The sequence below is a fragment of the Oryza glaberrima genome, chromosome 7 (genome assembly GCF_000147395.1).
Source record: "Oryza glaberrima chromosome 7, OglaRS2, whole genome shotgun sequence".
Taxonomy (NCBI): domain Eukaryota; kingdom Viridiplantae; phylum Streptophyta; class Magnoliopsida; order Poales; family Poaceae; genus Oryza; species Oryza glaberrima.
Genome location: NC_068332.1, coordinates 26,578,167 through 26,599,614, shown reverse-complemented (window position 1 = coordinate 26,599,614; position 21,448 = coordinate 26,578,167). Strand labels below are relative to the sequence as shown.

The 21,448-nt window shown below is 47.8% G+C and overlaps 3 protein-coding genes across 7 annotated transcripts; all 3 read right to left on the bottom strand.

The window, feature by feature from the left end:
- Positions 1-23: 23 nt before the first annotated feature.
- On the bottom strand, positions 24-510 carry LOC127780355 (uncharacterized; the record flags this gene model as incomplete). Its single annotated transcript, XM_052307253.1, has 1 exon — positions 24-510. A coding segment is annotated over exon 1 (402 nt), but the record flags the coding sequence as incomplete, so codon positions are not given.
- An 811-nt stretch (positions 511-1,321) lies between these two features.
- Positions 1,322-6,847, bottom strand: LOC127779067 (uncharacterized). The gene is made up of 9 exons (XM_052305752.1): positions 6,692-6,847; positions 5,036-6,577; positions 4,595-4,821; positions 4,173-4,505; positions 3,769-4,015; positions 3,168-3,296; positions 2,868-3,083; positions 2,667-2,790; positions 1,322-1,866 (listed from the first exon to the last, which is right to left on the bottom strand). Exons 2-9 carry the CDS (start codon positions 6,548-6,550, stop codon positions 1,631-1,633), a joined length of 3,027 nt encoding a protein of 1,008 aa, XP_052161712.1. The 5' UTR covers positions 6,551-6,577; positions 6,692-6,847; the 3' UTR covers positions 1,322-1,630.
- Positions 6,848-7,012: 165 nt separating this feature from the next.
- Positions 7,013-10,787, bottom strand: LOC127779069 (uncharacterized). Of its 5 annotated transcripts, none has more exons than XR_008018606.1 (6): positions 10,292-10,787; positions 10,051-10,108; positions 9,846-9,963; positions 9,597-9,714; positions 8,582-8,740; positions 7,013-7,907 (listed from the first exon to the last, which is right to left on the bottom strand). XR_008018606.1 is itself a non-coding variant. In XM_052305755.1 (6 exons), exons 1-5 carry the CDS (start codon positions 10,685-10,687, stop codon positions 7,857-7,859), a joined length of 741 nt encoding a protein of 246 aa, XP_052161715.1. In that variant the 5' UTR covers positions 10,688-10,779; the 3' UTR covers positions 7,013-7,671; positions 7,827-7,856. The 5 variants fall into 5 exon arrangements, 3 of the variants coding, with proteins under 3 accessions (XP_052161715.1, XP_052161714.1, XP_052161713.1); XR_008018607.1 differs by having other exon boundaries at positions 8,582-8,944; positions 10,292-10,785; XM_052305755.1 differs by lacking the exon at positions 8,582-8,740 and having other exon boundaries at positions 7,013-7,671; positions 7,827-7,907; positions 10,292-10,779.
- Between the last annotated feature and the right edge of the window lie 10,661 nt (positions 10,788-21,448).

Here is a 21,448-nt window from a genome sequence, read left to right as displayed (position 1 = left end):
TCCGTTCGAGATCGCGGCCGAACGGATCGTTGGCTCTCAAGCCCTCCATTCGTGGTCTCGAGCGAGGAAGGAGGGAGGCTCGCCCACTCAACGTCGAGAAGGCGGTTGAGGTGAGCCACGGCGGCGGCCGGGGCGTCGTCGGCAGAGGCGGGTGCAGCGAGGTGCTGCGGAAAGAAGGGGGCAAGGTCTGGGTCCGCGAGGACAGCCCGCGCCTTGCGCAGGAGGGTGGGGGCGTCCATCTCCGACGACTCCGAGATCGAGAGGGCGGAGTCGAGAGCGCGGAGAGCGAGGCCTGCGCGGAGGCGAGGAGAGGTGTGGGGCGAGACGGATGGGAGGGAGGCGAGGAGGGTGGTGAAGACGGAGTGGGGGATGAGGCGGTTGCCGGCGAGGAAGTCGAGGATGAGGAAGGCATCGGCGGGAGTCATGGCGGCGGCGGCGGCGGCGGCGGCGGTTTCTTTCTCCTACCCTTTTCTTCTCTTCTTTCTTTTTTACGGCAATGGGGAGGCCTCCCGCAGGCCGCAGCTGGGTCGAAAGCGAGAAAGCCTCCAAAGGAATCCAAACTTAAAGATATATTTAATTACCGATACATTTGCAACTTTTTGTTATTGGTTTTCTTAATTTTACAAGTATATTGTTTGAGTATTTTTCTAATTTTTTATAGCAGTATCACAATAATAATTTAAACCAGTGATAAAATTGCAACTCTCTTTTAACGGGTTTCCTTTTTAGACATGATATTGAACAATTTATCACTAACCCACATCATAAACACATGAGGCTCACATCGTAGATTATGAGCGGTAAATTGTTAAACACATGAGACTCAGATCATGAGTTATGAGTGATTTAACTGCCCCGTTTGTTCGTTTCCTCATCATGTTGTAGTTGCAGGCTTGCAGCTCCGACAGACTCGGATCTCTGCATTGGCTTTTATCTTTTTGCATGCTCCTAATATAGAATTTTTGGGGTCTAATTTTGGACACCTCTCGTAGATGCTCTTACAGATGAGTCCTTTGCATTAACCCAAGTCTGAACCACTCATTGCTAAAGGAACAGCCGAGCTTTTCTTTGATTAAAAATCTAAGCACAACTGTTTCGTGCTCCAAACTGTTGTGCATCGACACCTCAGTCCGCCGCCCACAGTTACATGGATGCGACGATTGACACGAGAACGACGCTGTACACCTTCACCAATACGGTAAACACCATGATTTTGTTAAGATGAATAGATGATTGCCCTCATCTTCCTATGGTGTTTTCTTCTTAAACGAGTTACTCCTATCTTTTTGTTCAAGTGTGGCAAGGAGATCAAACAACAATGTGCAGATGTGCTACATCATATTGCATATCAAGAGAAAAAAGAAAGGAAGCTAAAGCTTCTACTATATTGCAAAATTTGTTGCTCACGTCGAAACAGGTTCCTCCTCAACGATAAGAAGGCTCAAATAGTGCATTATTCACGACATTCAAATCGAATCGCCTCAAACAAGCTAGAGAAACAGTAGCTTGTAAATACATAGCAAAACTTTTAAGATGGTATGGTATGTGTGCAAAGGCTGGACGAGCTGAGCTCGCACACACTTGTCTTGCACAAGTATAAGCACCAAGTGGAAACCACAGATGCATCATATCAGGGGAACTTGATAGGCTCTGCCTGCAGTGCTTTCTTTACCAGCTCTGTCTGCTCCTGTGCATGAACCGACAGGAAGCCAGTAGCTGTCGCAGCTGAAGGCGCCCTGCCCACATACTTGATGTCATCGAATGAACCACGCCCAAGAGTCTTCATAGAGGCGTACAGGCGAGGGGAGATGTAACTATATGCGCCCATATTCATGGGTTCCTCTTGGCACCAGACAATCTCCGCATCTACAAATTAAGATGGTGCAATTATGATAATCAGAACAGTTCAGCAACTAAAATGTGGTAGGGCATAACAATGCATACTACTCCCTCCATTTCATATTATAAGTCGTTTGACTTTTTTTCTAGTCAAACTTCTTCAAATTTGATCAAATTTATATAAAAATATAGTAGTATTTTCAACACAAAACTAACATATTGTCAAACAATACTCCATGTTAGATTTAATGAAACTAATCTCATATTTTAGATATTGTTAATTTTTTCTATAAACTTGGTCAAACTTAACAATGTTTGACTAGAAAAAAAAAAGTTAAATGACTTATAATATAAAACGGATGGAGTACATTGTAACAACTTGGGATGCCTTGACGTAAAAGTGCACTGGTGGAGACTAGCCACCATATCAGTAAGGAACAAAGACCACCCAGTGATACTTGTGCGCTATCTGTGCATCACCAACTATTAGTGCCAAGACTGCCTAGGTTTTCTTATCAAGAAGCAACAAACTCTGTCCTCAGACATGTGGAGGACAAGTGAATATTTTCTAAACAAGAAGCTGTGTACTCAGTCCTCAGATATGTGCAGCACATGGAGCGGAAAACAAAAATATTGGTGCAGAAATACCAAAGCATACCATAAAGAAAGCAATATCACCGCATGAAAATATTTGAAATGTTGTTAGGTTACCAACATCAGTTTCCGGGAGGACCAAAAATTCCAGGAACTGCTGGTGGAAATGGCAAACCATGATGCATGCATTCACACAAGTAATGGATTAAATACATGGGGAAAAGCATTCATACTTGGATATCTTTTTAGCTCTCTCTGGATAAGATCATATGGGAATGGACAAAGTTGTTCAACTCTGCAAATTGCAACATCACTGCGTTCAGTCTTCTTCCGTTCTTCATCAAGCTCATAGTACACCTGCAAAATGGCAATTTAATAACAGCACATATTTGTATTGAACTGGTAATATGATCAAATTTCAAAGTCTTATGTACCTTCCCAGAACACAATACAAGGCGTTTGATACCCTCCTCGACTTGCTTGTGGTCATTCCGGTCCTTTATCAACCGCTTGAAGCGTGTTCCTTGCTTATCGAAACCTGGATGGCCTTCAACATCATCAAACTCAGAGAGATTTGACTTGCAATCCTTGTGCCGAAGTAGGTTCTTGGGGGCCATTACAATCAGGGGCTTCCGGAACTCCCTATGTATCTAATGCCCTCAAAACAACAGACGAAAATTAATAAAAGCAATTTGCATGCTAGCATCTGGAATGCATACTGAAGATAGACAGACCTGACGACGCAGCACATGGAAATAGTTTGCAGGCGTTGTCACGTTCACAACTTGCCAATTACACTCCTGGATCTGCTTGCGGAGTGTTGGTTCCATCTCAGGTATGACAAAAGGATTATCATCACTCATCTGGACAGAATTTAGAATCTCATGTGAGCAGTGTATATACAAGAATTGAGCGTACCATTCAACCAGAAATTACGAAAATGCAAGAGAGCTTGATCATCACTATGGCTACACTATCTCAAGTACTTCCTCCGTTTCATAATGTAAGTCTTTCTAGCATTGTCCACATTCATATAGATGTTAATGAATCTAAACATATATGTGTGTCTAGATTAATTAACATCTATATGAATATGAGCAATGCTAGAAAGTCTTACATTATGAAACGGAGGGAGTATATAACAATTTATGCCTTGGAAATATGAATACCAGACATGGTCATTGATTCGCCAAACATAAAGAATTGGCATTTTAGAAGTGCATCGCATTTTATGTAGCAGTTTGAATCAACAAAGAGACTTCTTGTGATTGAATGGGCTTGGGCTAAACTAGATGCATCTGACAGAGAGGAAGAAAGTTTGCTGCAAAGAATTACCTGAAGAAAGCGCTCCAAACGGGCACTGGAATGCTCTGGGCCTTGGCCATCATAACCATGAGGCAGTAGAACGACAAGGCCAGTTTGACGCAGCCATTTTGCCTCTCCACTACTCAAAAACTGGTCAAACATCACTTGTGCACCATTGGAAAAGTCACCAAACTGAGCTTCCCAGAGCACTAGTGAATTAGGGTTCTCCATGGAGTACCCCATTTCAAAACCAAGAACAGCAAATTCTGAAAGTGAACTGCAATAACACATAATATCAGACAATATTTGTTCTCATTTACGATAAGGTTCTAGAGGCTTAATTAAAGAATAGGAAAAAGGCAGATGATGTTTTATCCAAATTTAGCATCTAGACAAAAAAAAGTACATACGAAAGAACCAAAAAGTGTAATTACCTGTTGCTAACGGTAAACAGCTCCTCGTTTTGATTCATCACAACATGGTCAAGTGGGCAATGTTTCCTCCCGTTTTCCTGGTCATGCAGAACTGCATGACGGTGGCTAAAAGTTCCTCTTTCCACGTCCTGTCCACTCAGCCTAACATGGTTGCCTTCCACAATGAGTGTTGCAAAGGCAAGGGCTTCAGCAACGGCCCAATCAATTCCTTCACCGCTCTCGATCATTGCTGCACGCTGCTCAAAAATCTTCTTCACTGCCCTGTGGGGCTTGAAGTCTTCAGGTAAAGTAGTAATTGCCTGTCCAACACGTTTCAGCACCCCTGGATTAACCCTGCAGGGAAAGCACTCTCGATGATAATGGATGGTATTTGGTGAAGGAATAAATTACAAAGAGATGATCAGTATAAAGGATGCGGTTACCCAGTGTTGCGGACGCGTGAAATCTGCTCAGGAGACTTGAAGCCAGTCCAGTAAGCCGAAAGCCAGTCCCTCTTATTGGGAACATAATCTTTGCTTTTTGCAAACTCTTCATTCAGGATTCTGTTGACTTTCTCGTGGATCTTCTGAACGTCTTCTTTTGAGACTTCGCCTGTTCCTAGCAGTTTCTGTTCATAAAGCTTTAATGAACTAGGATGGTTCTTAATAACCTGCCACAGAAAAAGTTTCATCAGGAACACTCCAAAAGGAAAGGAAAAAAGAATAGTAAAACAGCACAAGTAGCAATCATATTGACAGCAACTGAACATCAAATGCAAGGAAGTAACAAGGCAAAGGTATAAAGCAATGGGCGAGTGCAACCTATATGAGAAAACGATCAGCTATCCATAAACAAATAATTGAAATCAGTAGAATGAGGATCACCTGATACATCTTTGGCTGTGTGAAGGAGGGCTCATCGATTTCATTATGTCCAAATCGTCGGTAACAGATCAGATCGACTACCACATCAGAATGGAAAGTCTGGCGCCACTCAGCTGCAAGCTCACAAACTCGTACAACTGCCTCCAGATCATCACCGTTTACATGGAATATAGGAGCGTTCAAGGCTTTGGCAACATCCGTACAATACTGCGAAGATCTGCCGGCTCTTGGATCTGTTGTGAAGGCAACTTGGTTATTGACAACGATGTGGATGGTTCCTCCAGTTGTATAGTTTGGAAGGGCACTCAGATGAAGTGTCTCATAGACAACACCCTGCCCAGCAAAGCTGCCATCTCCATGGATGAGAATGCCCATGTTCTTTGTCCTGTCAAGATCATTGGAGTAAAATTGCTTTGCCCGCGTCTTGCCTATGACAACAGGATCGACAGCCTCGAGGTGACTGGGATTCGCAACCAACGATAGGTGGATCCTCTTTCCACCTCGAGTTGGCCTGTCATAGGAGGTGCCCAGATGGTACTTGACATCACCGGTTCCAGTGTAGAGGCCATCCTCGCCTTCGACGGGCCTAGTCCCACCGGTGAACTCACTGAAAATCTGAGACAAGGGCTTGCGGACAACATTGCCAAGCACATTAAGCCTTCCCCTGTGTGGCATGCCGATTACAATGTTCTCGACGCCAAGGTCGGCAGCCCTGTCAAACATCTCTTTCATGCCAGGGATGAGGGTCTCGCCGCCCTCGAGGCCAAAGCGCTTGGCAGTGGCCCACTTGGTGGCGAGGAAGTTCTCAAACTGGGTGCTCCAGATGAGCCTGTCCAGCATGACGAGGCGGCGGTCCTTGTTGTACTCCTTGAGCTTGGCGGTCTCGATCTTGTCCCTTAGCCAGTTGCACTTGTCCCTGTCAGGGATGTGCATGTACTCGTAGCCGATGGGGCCGCAGTAGGCCTGCTCGAGCTTGCTGAGGATCTCGCGGAGGGTGAGGACGGGGCGGTTGTCGGAGAGGAAACCGGCCATCCTCCAAACGCCGAGGAAGAACTCGCGGTCGAGGTCAGCTTCGGTGAAGCCGTAGAGGGAAAGGTCGAGGTCGTCCGGGACGGCGCGGTCGTCGAGTCGGAGCGGGTCGAGCTTGGCCTTCATGTGGCCGTTAACCTGGTAGGCACGGACGAGGAGGAGGAGCTGCATGCTCTCCTGGATGGTCTGGCCGGAGAGGCCGGCGGAGGAGGGCGCGGCCTGGCCGAGGAAGTTGCGGAAGAAGTTGTCCCAGGATTCGTCGACGGAGGAGGGGTCGGCCTCCCATGCGCGCTGGAGCTCCTCGAGGTAGATGCTGCTGGTGCCGTCGAGGAAGCTGTCGGTAAGCCTGGACAGCGGGACGGCGCGGGGCACCGGGGCGGAGGACCTCCAGGCCGGCCGCGCCGAGTGGAAGAAACGGGAAGCGGCGGGCACGCGGCGGCGGAGGGCGTGGCGGGCGAGGCCCGAGGCGGCGCGGAGCCACGCCATCGATCGGCTCCGGCTCCGGCTCCCTCCCTGGAATCGAATCGAATCGAAACAGCATTCATCAGTATGGCAAATCTCGGGACCTCGTCTCCCTAGCCCCCTAGCCTCCTAGCCCAGGCCCCAGGAGGAGAGAAGAATACATACCTGGCGGCGGCGGGGGGCGGGGGGCGGAGGGCGGAGCGTAGACCTAGATCGAGGTCGAGGTTGAGGAGGAGGAAGAAGGAAGGCCAAGTCCAAGTCGAAGAAAGAGGGGGAGGGGGAAGGAATGGAATCGAGAATGCAATGGAAATCCGACTTGGGGAAGGGTGCAGCCGCAGCGCAGGCAGAGAGAACTCGCAACGGTGGAAGAAAAAGGCGAGAAGAATGGAAGCGGTGGGCCCACCGCCGCCTAGTTCAACTTCAAAGCCGCATCCTCATCGTCGCCTCGCCTCGGTCCATCTCCATCATGTCTAGGTTTCGGGGCGCGTGGCGTGTGTGTCATCGTGGCGGCGACTCTCGACTGAAAGCTTCTGTTGGGCCTTTTTTCATGGGCCCGACCCATACACGACGCCGCGTTTTCTCATTGATTTCTTTGGGGGGAAAGTTCACTTTAGGTCCCTCATCTAAAGTTGAACAACTCAAAACTCCAGGTGACGCTTCAACTATCCCACTTAAGTTGATGTAAACCAAAGCGAGGTTACTAATCATATACTGAGTGGTCAAGGTAATTAAATCAAATGTAAAGCGTCACTTCAATCGAATGGCCAACAGGTATTTGGATGGGAAAACCACTATGAACACATCCATTGCATAGTAAGTAGTCTAGTAGAATTTTAAGTTGCATACATTGTCGAATAGAGGTGTTTATGAAGGCAAAGGACTGTGAATCTGTGATAATAAAGAGAGGAAGCGACTGATAAAGATAAGTGGTCCGTCCAAAGTGAAAAACTTTGTTTACCCCTAGTCCAATTTGTAACAATATGGTACAAAAGAGTATCCCGATATGCAATTTACTTAAAAATAAGTACATACTAATCCTGCCATACCACTTCACGAGTCGTTCACTTTCACCTGGCGCAATGACGCAAGTACGCAACCTAGCTCTTCTGCCCTGCGTCGTATTTCTAAGGGCAACATCAAGTTACCTGAACACCACCCAATGATTGTCGAGTTAACTAGTTATAACAAGCCTCAACAGCATCCATCCAAGGATTGTAGTCAAAAAGATTTTGAGAAAATACGTTGTGTGATATGTCCATCGGGAGAAGCAGAAGCTTCCCGACGCTTTTTGTTCACTCACTGTTTTGCCGGTCCTCAGTTTAGCAGATTATCAGCCAAGGCTGTTCTTCAATGTATGGCTATTTCCGATACCAACAAGGTCCTGCGGAATATGCATGTTTACAGCAATAAACGGTTACTCCCAACATATTGATTGATCTATAGTGAAATAAAAATACTCCGATAAACTATAGCAATGGTCCACACTAGCTTATGTAAGGATTGTCCTGAGTACAGACTTGTCGTGAACTCATGATATTTCACATCTACGTCTAGCTAAACTGTAAAAGCCAGTACCCTAATGATGCATAAAAGAATGTAGTACGTAAAAGCACCACACAAGCACACGCCTGTCATGACCCAGTCAAAAACATGCCTACCCACCATATATATCCAGTAACACACACTTTAGTTCTAAGCTACACATCTCTAAATGCATGCATCGTTTCTTCATCAAATAAGATAACTCAGTACAATGCTATTCTTTCCCTCAAAGATTCTCTTTTGTGGGTGGGCCTTGCAGACTGTAACTTCTGCGGGACCCACCCCCCAAAAAAAAATTCCCGTTGATAGAAATGAGAAACTACCAAATGTGCATGACTTCCAGCAAATTCATCCTTCTCCAGGTATCCATCCTGGTTAGGAGAGGGTAACCAGCAAAAAAACAGTCTTAACTTTTCTAGGAATTCTACCCTTACAGGCAACATCAAACAGCTAAAAAAACAGAACAGGAGCTAGTGAACACAACTTGACAAAATACCATATACAGCAACCTACCCCAAGGTATCAGCACTATGCGATCCTAACATTCTCATCATTGCAGCCTCCTCGATCTGAAACTCCATCCATGTTGAGCACCATATATATATTTCACTTCCCACTCGTCTTAGCAGTCTGGCCCCCTCTAGCAGTTTTTTTTGCTTCTGCCTCCTTGATCTACAATACGACCCAATTGGAAACTAAAAATTGTTTGCTGACCGTTCTGTTTGTTTTATTGAACATTGTAGCAAGCAGGGGCGGAGCTACGTTGTATCACTAGGGTCAGATGACACTGACAATATCTGACCAACCAGTATGTTCCTTTGTATATTGCGAGCAGTGGCCGCATTAGCCGATGCTTGTTGACCCCAGCCCGATGAACTGCAGCAGCTCACAGAGTAAACACTACTAGCAATACATAATAGTTACAGACTAGTGTGAGAACTGCTCACCCATTAGCATGTTTGAGCACTTACAAATTAGCTATTTTTAGCTATGTAGTGTGTTTATACATGCAATTAGGCTAGCTAGTAATTCTACTAAAGTGGTACTACAAATTAGTCCTTTTTAAGTTAATAAACAACTTTAAGAACTTTTTTTGCCAAAATAATTAGGCGTAGTTAGCCAATTTTGATGGTTTTAGCTCATAAATTATTGCCACCTTTAGAGTTTATAGTCCAAATAACTAATTGAAGTGATTTAACACTTTATGTTTAGTCTAAAATATTGATATCCCACCGAAATTACCTCGATTCACCATTAATTTAGTTCCAAAAACTTTTGGATCTAAAACTATGTAGCTTAAAAAATTGATCTTAGAATTAGAGCCCTATCAAATATGACAGTAGCTTAGGCTAGCTAATGTGACCCCGGTGCCTCAAAATCCTGGCTCCCCCCCTAGAAGCAAGCGACTAGAACGGTTCAAATCTAAAATTACTAAAAGAGCATATGCATGCTGGCATGAATTTCTGGTATGTAATAATAATACTACCTAACTGAGACAAAGTGAAAACATAGTGACAATTCTCCTTACCTGACAGGCTTTGTTCTTAGCTCTGGTTTCAGCTGTGCTGGGAACATCATGGTTTGGTTTGTTAAATTTTTTCTCACGCCGATCACATGAACCCCAACCATCCGAAAACCTGCCACCTCTTTAAACACAAAAGAAAGAAAGAGTTAACAACAACAGTTGATGATACAAGTAAAGTAAGCGAGGGGTACGTTTAATTTAAACAAGATGAGTTATAGTGATAATTCTGTAAGAAAGATAAAGCATACTAACTGCATCGATGCTCGAACGAGAAACTCGGCACGGTTGACATTGCGGTTTTCATCGAACTCAATGGAGCGGTCCTTGATTTCAAATGAGATATTGAAGAAGCATGATATTTTCCTCCAGCCTGAAAAGGGATATGGAAAAGGATGCTTGAGTGAGTAGATCATCACAGATCACAACAACAATTAGGAGTATGAGTCAATCAAAGGACCTGATTTCTTGATGTATGGATTCCCACTGATGGAGGTGTAGTCGCTTTTATCTAGAATCTGAAATAGCAGCATCAGTAACAATTCAGTATTCAGTTAAGTAGTAGGAGTAGTAGTATAATTTACAGAGAGCTGGTTAGTAAAGTAGCAGTACTAGTACTAAATGGGAGTACTCCAGTGTCACGAATTAATTAATAGTAATAATTTAGAGGTTGGAGGAGGATTAGGGCCGTACGTACATACCGAGAGGGCTGCCTCCTGGTACTTTCTGAAGTTGGCGACGGAGATGGCGGGGAAGAGGTCGTGGGCGGCGAAGCAGGCGGTAGGTGTGGGAGGTGGGGTGTCGACGACGACGAGCCTGGTGGCGTCGGGCGTGAGGGTGATGTTGGGCGAGGAATGGGGCCGGGGGGCCATCTGCAGTTGCAGAGGCCGAGGAGAGGGCGGGGGCGGCGTAGTCAGGAGTCGAGGGACCTTGAAGGGACGGGCGGGCTGCACCACCTCGCCTCCTCGATCTCGATGCTCGTCGTCCTCCAGATTGCGGAGGTGCGTACGGTCGTGGTCGCGGCGGGAGGCTTGGGCGGCGGCCGCCGAGTCGACGGCGGCCCAGAGCGCGGCGGAGTCCAGGTCGCGGTCGTCCATTTTCCTTGTCCTTTTCTCTTTTGTTTTCTTCTCCTATTTCACGCTCGTGGAGACCGCAACAGAAATCGTGTGTGTTCAGTGTTCTACTCCTTCCCCGTCCGCAAGAGACCAATCTAATACTTCAGTGACACATTCTAATATTTTGAATTTGAAAATATCTCTATTCGATTTATTGTACTGACGAAGGGAGTATATCTTTCATATTTTTTTACATGAATTTCTTCCATATTTAACTCAGCACTCCAACAACATCAACGTCAGCCAAGTATGCAACAGCTTTTTAGATGTTCCCTTTCTAAAATTTTTGTGGCAACCGGTCAAAGTGTTGCTCCAGGACAGTGGGGATGCCTCCGCCACCAAAGCACGTCGAAAGTCACACCATGGGGCCGCCACGAATGTGATTCTCGCTTGAATCGATTCCAGCATGTACATGCCAAAGTACAAATTTACCCTCGCGCTGAGAAAATTGACACTATACTATCTTAAGAATGGGGTTCCGCTGAAATGTCACTCCAAAATATGGTTTCGTTAAAATACCACGCTCAAACATATCATCACGCTATATTACCATTTTCTTTCATTTGAGGTGTTGTTAACGATCAAATTTGGTAATATCAGCATCGGAAAGAAGGATTAGACCGAAGTGGAGCCGGAGACAGAGATCGATTTGAGAACAGAGTAAGAATCGGCTGGAGTCCGGATCGGCTACGATTGGATCGGCTAAGTCCGAGTCAGACTGGGTTAGGTAATACAACCGATTCCGACAATACGACTTGGTGTACAACATCGGGTTGAGTCAATATGCTTCAAGATGATTGCCGCACATGGATAGAGTCCTGAGAAAGCAATTGTATCTATTAATTATGATGTTTTATGTAATTTCCTTAGAGATATGCTTAGGGAAAAAGTCTGCCGCAAAGACTTATGGTATCTTAGAGTTTGTTAGAGATAATAGTCGTGTCCGGTATGGACATATCTTGTAATTCTCGGGTATAAATAGACCTCGAGCCCTATGTAATTTGAAACACACACGTTCAATACAATTTCGGCGCATCGCCACCCTTTTGCTTTAGTTTTATTTCGGCGAGTTCTTGCTTTCGGGTTGAGCTGCATCGGTTTCGATCTTCAACAAGAGGTAAAACTTGTTATGACGGCTTGTGTTCTCGGGATTAGTGCTTCCATCTTTATGATACTCTAATCTTGTTTATGTAATTCGTCGAGTTATCATATATCTTACATAATCTCTAGCAATATCATCATCTAACCTACCATCGGCTAACATCTGTTGATAGAGGGCAGCCAATTAGGTTAAATATCGGCTAACATCGGCTAAGATCTTATTGCATTTAAGTATATTAGGCTTTTGTTTGATATATCATACTTGTTTTGATATCTTGATACAAAGAAGTATCAGAGTATTAGCCGATACATGCTAGATTTATCTGATCGGTTATGCTATAAACATATATAATCTTGTTATTAATATATATTTCGATCTAAGTGATTTATACTGTCTCGGCATGGCGACCGATCTATCCCAATCACTTGATTTAAGTATATATCGATATAAGAACTATATATTGTTAATATCTACAGCCGATCGAATAGATTTAGTTCCTTATTATCTATTTATAACCGCCGATCGATTCACATGTGACATTGGCTCAAAGATAAATGATATGTCATCGGCACTTAGCCGATTAGCTATCATTTATAGATTTAACCATGATCTCTTTGTCTCTATTTCTTGTTGATTGCAGGATTAAATCAACTGGCACGCTAACACACTTGAAGGCGAGCTTTGGACCTGCACTGGAGTTAGGCAGATCTCCCAGGCTTCGTGTTTTACGTCAACAGGTGTGTTTCTTAATGTTTTTACCCTCTTTTCTGTCAGGGTTACGGGTAAGGTATACACTTTACCCTTCGATATACGTCACATATCGATATGGCATGCTTGCGCGTATATGGACGTTCTCTGTATACATTAAGGGAATCCTTCACGGAGTTTGTAGATGGAAAGAGTCCTACTCGGACAGGACTGGGTCATCAATGTATCGTGCAGGGTCCGATGTCTCTAAGTCCTACTTGGGAACCGTCTGACCTGCGATATAAAAGGGACCCCCGGGAGGACTTAAAGGATCGAATCATATAGCCAACACAACCACCACAGCCTACGAAGTCGAAGCCCACTGGAGCCAAGTCGCCGGGAGATCTAGTCGAACCAACTTGATTACGATCTCGCCGGTATCATCGAGTTCCATTATTCCCTTTGTAACCTGTGATTTCCATCATATAATCCCATATCAACTGGATTAGGGCTATTACCTATCAAGAGGCCTGAACCAGTATAATTTTCATTTTCTGTCCGCTTGATGTCGTATTACGTAGATCCTTATACCAGCGTACCCCAATACCCTCTATATCCGGTCTACGGGTATCACCTGTCGACAGTGGCGCGCCAGGTAGGGGGACTTGGTGCTCAAGGTTCTACTACTATGACATCCAGCTTCGTCGACAACAGCGTCAACACCAACCTCAACCAAGGAGTTCCTATTTCAACAACACTGGTGTGGACTCAAGTCGGCGAAATCGTCTTTCCGGATTACACCACAATGCCAATCTCAGCTGGTCCGCCAATGGCCGGAAACGAGAACGCAGTGGCTACAACTCGGGGCGACTCCATGTCGAAGGATCCTCCCGCCGAAGCAGAGATCGGAATGTCGACGACATCCGAACCCGAGAAGGATCCTAGTGCGGCCAAGCCTTGTCTTTCCGACAGGAATCACGAGCCGACGAGGATTACTTCCGAGGTGACAAGGTCCTGGTGTCCTATCCACAAAACCAGGAAACACACCCTACAAGCCTGCTGGGTCTTTCTCAACGTCCATGCTGAAATTCGTGCCTGCAAAGAGCGTGGAATTCAGCGTACCTCTCCAACTCGTGATGTCTATTGTCCTATTCACAAGACAAAGAATCACGACCTCTCGAGCTGCAAGGTCTTTCTCAGCGCCATGAAGACGCCACCTCCTAAGGTCCAGCAGTCACGCATCCCCATCAGGGATAAGGACAAGGAACAAGGAGCGACGCCGATTTCAGATCGATTTGTTGGGGTAATCGACATCGATCCCCACGAACCATCAGTCTTGCACTTGCTCGAAGACTATGGATCATCGACAACGAGTACGCCGCGTGAGGTATTGGCTATCGACGATGTTGGCACGTCAGCGCGCAGCAATGCGGAAGCGGAGAATCAAGTGACTACTCCGGCCCAGCACATTAGAGCCGTCAACGCAATACTGAGGGAAACCCCCTACGATCCCGTTCTGAACAACGATCTCGCACGTTGGACAGAACGACTACGGGAATCAGTGACCAACCTCAGCAATGCGTTCGAAGAGGCTGCTGCCGCAGCGCACCCAGAACAGCCACCAACTGGCGATGCTAATGGTAAAAACCCTGAACGGCGGGAATCGCCTCATCGAGCCACCCCTCCACCTCGCGGCACCGGCGATCTCCGCGATCACCTGAATGGCCGCCGAGAGGCACGACACACACGAGACAATGAGAACCGTTCCCGGCGTCATGCCTCTTCACGGCGTCACGATAACGAAGATTGAGGAGGCCATTTGAGTGAAGACCGAGACCGTGATAACCGCCACAACCGCCACAATCACGATGATCGCGAACGGCGGGTGCTGGGCGATACTGGTCGAGAACGTCGCCACAATGACGATGATGATGGAGATCGGCGCCGAGACAACAATGGGAGACGACGACAGGATTCTCGAGAACCCGGCCGACGTCCTCGTAATCGTACGCCGGAACCAAGCGACCTATCGTCATCGTCATCATCCTCGTCATCTTCATCATCAGATAGACATCCACGAAGGACGTATGATCGCCGACAACCCACCGCCCCCAGCGCTAGGTGTAGAGCTTTCGATCGTTCACTTCGAGATATCCGATGGCCTGAAAGATTCCGACCTGGAGCAATAGAGAAATACGATGGGAGCACCGACCCCGAAGAGTTCCTTCAGGTTTACTCCACGGTACTCTACGCTGCCGGAGCGGACGACAACGCGTTGGCGAATTACTTGACAAGCGCATTGAAAGGCTCTGCACATTCATGGCTGATGCATCTCCCCCCCTACTCGATCTCTTCGTCGGCAGACTTGTGGCAGCAGTTCGTAGCCAACTTCCAAGGAACTTACAAGCGCCACGCAATCGAAGACGACCTACATGCGTTAACACAGAACCCGGGCGAATCTTTGAGGGACTATGTTCGGCGCTTTAACAAGTGCAGGAACACAATCCCCGAGATCACCGATGCTTCTGTAATTCGCGCTTTCAAATCCGGTGTCAGAGATCTCTATACTACTCAGGAGTTGGCAACGAGGCGCATCACGACTACTCGGAGATTATTCGAAATTGTTGACCAATGCGCTCATGCGGATGACGCACTGAGACACAAGAACGACAAACCGAAGACCGGAGAAGAGAAGAAACCAGCCAAGGACACACCTGAGTCAAGCAAGAAGAAAAATCGCAAGAGTGGGAAAAGGAAAGCTCAAGCAGAAGTTCTCGCAGCAGAATAAGCGAACCCTCCCAAGCGCCTAGACCCACAAAGTAGCGACGCTAAGAAAGCATGGTGCCCTATACACAAGACGGACAGACATTCTTTGGAAGATTGCCTTGTTTTCAAAAAGTCGCTCGAGAAGCACATGGCATTGGAAAAAGGCAAGAGAGTACGCGTGGTCGAGAAGGATGCGGAGGCGGCTACTCAGGAATCGGACTCAGCATACCCAGACTCCGATCTCCACGTCTCACACATTTTCGGAGGCTCTACAGCGTACTCCTCAAAGCGAGAATACAAGAAAGTGGAACGTGAAGTCTGTTCGACGTGGCAGGGAGCTGCACCCAAGATGAAGTGGTCCGAGCAGAAGATAGAATTCTCAGAAGAGGACCACCCTAAGACTGATGTCATCCTAGGGCGATATCCGATCGTGGTCGAACCCACTATTCGTAATATCAAGGTCGCACGGGTTCTCATCGACGGTGGCAGCTTAATCAACCTTCTCTTCGCCAGCGCCTTGGACGCGATAGGAATCCCACGAAGCGAGTTGACACCCACCGATCAACCCTTCCATGGAATCACTCCCTAGTCTTCGTCCAAACCATTGGGCAAGATCACGTTGCCTGTGACTTTCGGCCAAGCAAACAACTTCCGAACGGAGCAGATCACCTTTGATGTCGCTGAATTCAATACAGCATATAATGCCATCATTGGGAGAACTGCACTCGCGAAGTTCATGGCCGCATCTCACTACGCGTATCAAGTGCTCAAGATGCCGGGACCGAAGGGAACAATCACTATTCAAGGGAACGCAAAGCTGGCAGTACAATGCGACAAGCGGAGCCTCGACATGGTCGAGCACACGCCCAGCCCACTCGCCACGACTGAGCCACCCAAGAAAGTGAGCAAAACAAACAAGACGCCGAAACTGGACGGCGCGATCAAGACCGTTCCACTCTCTAGTGCCAACCCCGACAAGACCGTCAAGATCGGGGCATCACTAAACGAGAAATTAGAACTCGCGCTCATCACCTTCCTTCGCGACAATGCCGACGTGTTCGCCTGGCAGCCGTCCGACATGCCGAGGGTCCCCAGGGAGGTGATTGAGCACAAACTCATGGTGCGACCCAATGCCAAGCCAGTAAAACAAAAATTACGGAGATTTGCACCAGATCGAAAACAAGCCATACGAGAAGAGCTCGACAAACTTCTCAAAGATGGTTTCATCAGAGAGGTACTCCATCCAGAGTGGCTAGCCAATCCAGTTATGGTGCGGAAGGCCAACGGGAAATGGAGAATGTGTGTTGATTTCACCGACCTCAACAAGGCGTGTCCCAAGGATCACTTCCCTCTTCCCCGAATAGACCAACTGGTGGACTCAACAGCCGGTTGTGAGCTGCTGAGCTTTCTTGACGCTTACTCCGGCTACCACCAAATCAGCATGGCGAAAGAGGACGAGGAGAAGAAAGCATTCATCACTCCATTCGGGGTACTCTGCTATGTTAAGATGCCATTCGGACTGATAACCGCAGGGAATACTTTCCATTGCATGGTCCAGGGCGCACTTAGCGACTAGCTTGGAAACAATGTCGAGGCCTACGTCGATGACATTGTTGTCAAGACCAAGACAAGTGACTCACTGATTGACGATCTGCGGGAAACGTTCGACAACCTCCGACGATATCGCCTCATGCTCAATCCAGAGAAGTGCACATTCGGAGTACCGTCGGGCAAGCTACTCGGTTTCCTCGTCTCTGGTAGAGGAATAGAAGCAAATACCGAGAAGATCAAGGCAATCGAGAACATGAAGTCGCCCACAAGACTCAAGGAAGTACAAAAGCTAACCGGATGCATGGCGGCACTAAGCAGGTTCGTTTCTAGGATGAGAGAACGAGGACAACCTTTCTTCGCTCTGCTGAAGAAGCAAGACAAATTTGTATGGACGCAGGAAGCCGAAGAGGCATTCATTGCACTCAAGCGCTACCTATCAAACCCCCCTGTACTTGTTGCTCCCCAACCTAATGAAGAATTATTCCTCTATATTGCCGCCACACCATATTCCGTTAGCACCGTCATTGTTGTCGAGAGAGAAAAAGTACGACCAGTCTACTACGTCAGCGAAGCTCTCCACGACGCAAAGACAAGATATCCACAGATCCAAAAGCTTCTCTACGCGATAATCATGACATCGAGAAAGCTACGCCACTACTTTCAAGCCCACAGAGTCACAGTTGTCTCCTCCTTCCCTCTCGGTGAAGTCGTGAGAAACAAAGACGTTGTCGGTCACATTGCGAAATGGGTAGTCGAGCTAAGCTAGTTTGATGTCCACTTTGTGCCACGAACAGCCATCAAGTCCCAGGTACTCGCCGACTTCGTAGCTGATTGGACTATACCCAATAACAAATCAGACAACCAAATCGACAACGAAACATGGACAATGGCGTTCGATGGCGCACTCAACAGCCAAGGAGCAGGAGCAGGATTAATCTTAACATCACCTTGCGGGGATCAATTCAAGCATGCAATCCACCTCAACTTCAGGGCAACCAATAACATAGCCGAGTACGAAGGACTACTAGCCGAGATAAGAGCTGCAGCCACACTTGGAGTCAAGCGATTGATCGTGAAAGGGGACTCCGAACTAGTCGCGAACCAGGTGCACAAAGATTATAAATGCTCTAACCCCGAGTTATCCAAGTATCTCGCAGAAGTCAGGAAGCTGGAGAAAAGGTTCGATGGGATTGAGGTCCGGCACGTATACCGCAAGGACAACATCAAGCCAGATGATCTAGCACGGCGTGCGTCCAGACGAGAACCACCCAAGCCCGGCACTTTTCTGGACGTCCTGGCAAAGCCATCAGTGAAAGAGGTTAGCGGCGAAGGTAACCCAGTCGCCCCCGACATCAGCTCGGAGGCTACAGAGGCAGAATGCGCCGTTGCCGATATAGAGACGATAGACGGCTGGCGCACCCCACTGATTAAATTCATCAACAGCAAAGAGTTGCCCGAGGACGACGCAGAAGCCGAGAAAATAACCCGTGAAGCAAAAATCTACTGTATGATCGGCAACGATCTATACAAGAAGGCGCCAAACGGGGTACTTCTCAAATGCGTCTCGTCCGACGACGGCAGACAACTCCTCCTTGACATACATGAAGGGATCTGTGGGTTACACGCCGCCGGTCGAACATTGGTCGGGAAAGCCTTTCGACAAGGGTTTTTCTGGCCAACCGCCCTCAAAGATGCATGTGACATGGTCCAGCGGTGTGAAGCCTGTCAATTCCACAGTAAACACACAAAGCTACCCGCGCAAGCGCTCCAGACTATCCCTCTTACTTGGCCATTCTCATGCTGGGGGCTAGACATACTCGGGCCATTCCCACAAGGACAGGGTGGCTACAGGTTCTTATTCGTGGCGATCGACAAATTTACTAAGTGGATCAAAGCGACACCCACGGGGGAAATCAAGGCCGACAACGCCATCAAATTCATCAACGGGACATTTTGCAGATACGGACTGCCGCACCGCATCATAATCGACAACCGCTCCCAGTTCATCAGCGCCGATTTCTAGGATTACTGTATCGGCCTGGGAGTCAAGATCTGCTTCGCCTCGGTTTCTCACCCTCAAAGCAACGGACAAGTCGAGAGGGCAAACGGCATAGTACTATAAGGAATCAAGACCCGCGTCTACGACAGGCTCATGTCACATGACAAGAAATGGGTCGAAGAACTCCCATCAGTACTATGGGCCGTACGTACCACACCGACAACGTCTAACAAGGAAACACCCTTCTTCCTCGTGTACGGCTCAGAGGCCATGCTCCCAAGCGAGCTACGACATCAAAGTACACAAGTACAGAAGTATTCCGATGAGGATCAGGAGGAGCAGCGAAACGACGATGTGAATCTACTCGAGGAACATCGCGAACGAGTTGCCGTCCGAGCAGCCAGCTACCAACAGGCCCTACGCCGTTACCATGAGAAGCGCATCCGAGCACGCATACTTTCGATCGGCGACTTCGTCCTCCGACGGGTTCAAAGCCAAGCAGGGCGAAACAAGCTCTCACCCAAATGGGAAGGACCATACACGATCACACATGTCTTGCGGCCAGACGCATTCAAAATTGCAGACGGTGATGGTCGCGAGTTGGCAAACTCTTGGAACATTGATCAACTACGTAAATTCTATGTACAAGTCAATAGTATCCATACCTGTAAGACACCTTACATCATCAATAAAGCCTGTTTTTAGGTGCAGATTACAATCAAAGTGTTCCTGCCCGATGATCCCTTACCCAGATGACACCTAGCGTTGAAACCTATCCTCATGTCCCTTTACGCCGTCTCGACAAGGCCTCCGAGGAACCTAAGGGATCTTCAGCTGGGGACGCCCAGAGCCGATAAGGCCTTGTCGGATCCTGTAGAGATGAAAGACCATGTAAGATCTGGTCGTGTAAGAGTTCTCGCCGTGCATATTAACCAAGCCGTGTAATCGGAAATTAACTTTCCAACCTCACGGCTGGGGGCTAGGATCAGTGCTTGTTCAACCGAGGCAAGTCAAAGGTCCAAGAGCCTTATCTTTCGAGAAGAATTCTCCGATGACAAGGCTGGGGGATAGGGAGAGTGTATGACTCAAACGACTGATCGAAGTCATGAAGTGAGAAGACACTCTCACACACTACATCCAGAGTAAGAAAGCTTAGTTAAGATAGATTCATTTTCTATTTCACAAGTATTTCTTACAATTTCGCACAAATCCAAAACTATATTACACTTTTCTCTAAGATATCTATCACAGGGTACAAAGACTACCAAGAAGGCCAACGCCAGTCCATAGACTGGAAGACTTTCTCGGCCAGCAGCGCCATCGACTTCGCAAGGTGATCTCCACCGGAGTTCTCCGAGAACGAGAAAACCCTTCGTGGAGGAACTCGAGGTGCAGTTGCGGATGATGATCTCGTATGCAAGCCAACACGTGCCCTCCGGCATATCGGCTCGATCGATGGCACTCCTACTTCAGGGCTTCTACGTTTGCCGACGCCTTCGAGCTGCGTACAGGCCCCGTTCAGCCACGAGATGTACCCGGCCGCCGACTCCTCGGGATCTCCATGGGGTACTTGGAGCTCTCTACAAACTCTGGCCATGGACGTGCAACAACTCTTCAAGTACGAGTTGAACCACACCTCACGACCTCGGAGTGTTTCCACAGCCTGCTCCTTCTTTACTTCCAGCATAGTTCTCTCGAGTTCCGCTACCTCAAATTTCGTCTTCCAATATTGGATATGACGATCCTGGTCAGCAAGCGCACTCTCAAGATCTGTTCAGCATGGAAACGACTAAGTCAAGCTGCTCTTCTCTTTCGAGAACACAGCAAATCAAGTCAGAGGAGCAGAGGAGATGAAAAGACCACCAACCTAGGGAAGTCGTCGCCATCCCCGTTTCCACGGGTAAATTCTGATCTACATCGTCCGGCGACACATGTGGCTCAAACGCAAGTGCTGGGATGATCACTGGCAACTCAGGCTGCCCACGCTGCTGGACATCCTCGACATCGAGATCTCTACAAATGACAACAAAGTACTCGGGATCAAAATGCTGAAGAAAACTAGGGTGATGACTGCACACGCAAAGGCAGTTGAGGCCAACAAAGTTTTACAAGGCATGACCGGTTAAAGAGTACAAGGGAACTAAGATCCTACTCTTCAAAAAGCCTCCGCCACGAGCCTCCGCCAGCTTGTCAGCACGCTCGTTTGCCGACGACGCCGCTGCCGCCCTCGCCTCCGCAACCTCGCGGCTAATGCCGCGAGCACCAGCCTCGAGGAGGCGCCCCATCTCAACCTGGAGCTCCTCCCAGGTGAGGACGGCAGCCGGCGGGCCACGACCAGCCACGAGATCGCTGGCTGGGCCGCTAGGTGTCGCCTCGCGGCTCCTGGGCACGACCACGATATCCGTCGAGGCCACAGCAGGAGACGCGCTTGAGGTCCCTCCAGGCCCGTCTTGCGCCGCCTTCGTCCGCGCCGCCCTGCGAAAAGCTGCAATTGAGACAGGCGGCAACAGCTTGACGAAGTGACGAAGCCTCAGAGTCATCCACTTACTTCTCGCCAAGCGTCACTAGCCGCTGCCGTCACGGAGGCGGGGGAGACGCGTCCTAGGCCTGGAGTATAAGGGAAATGATGTGAGGAAGA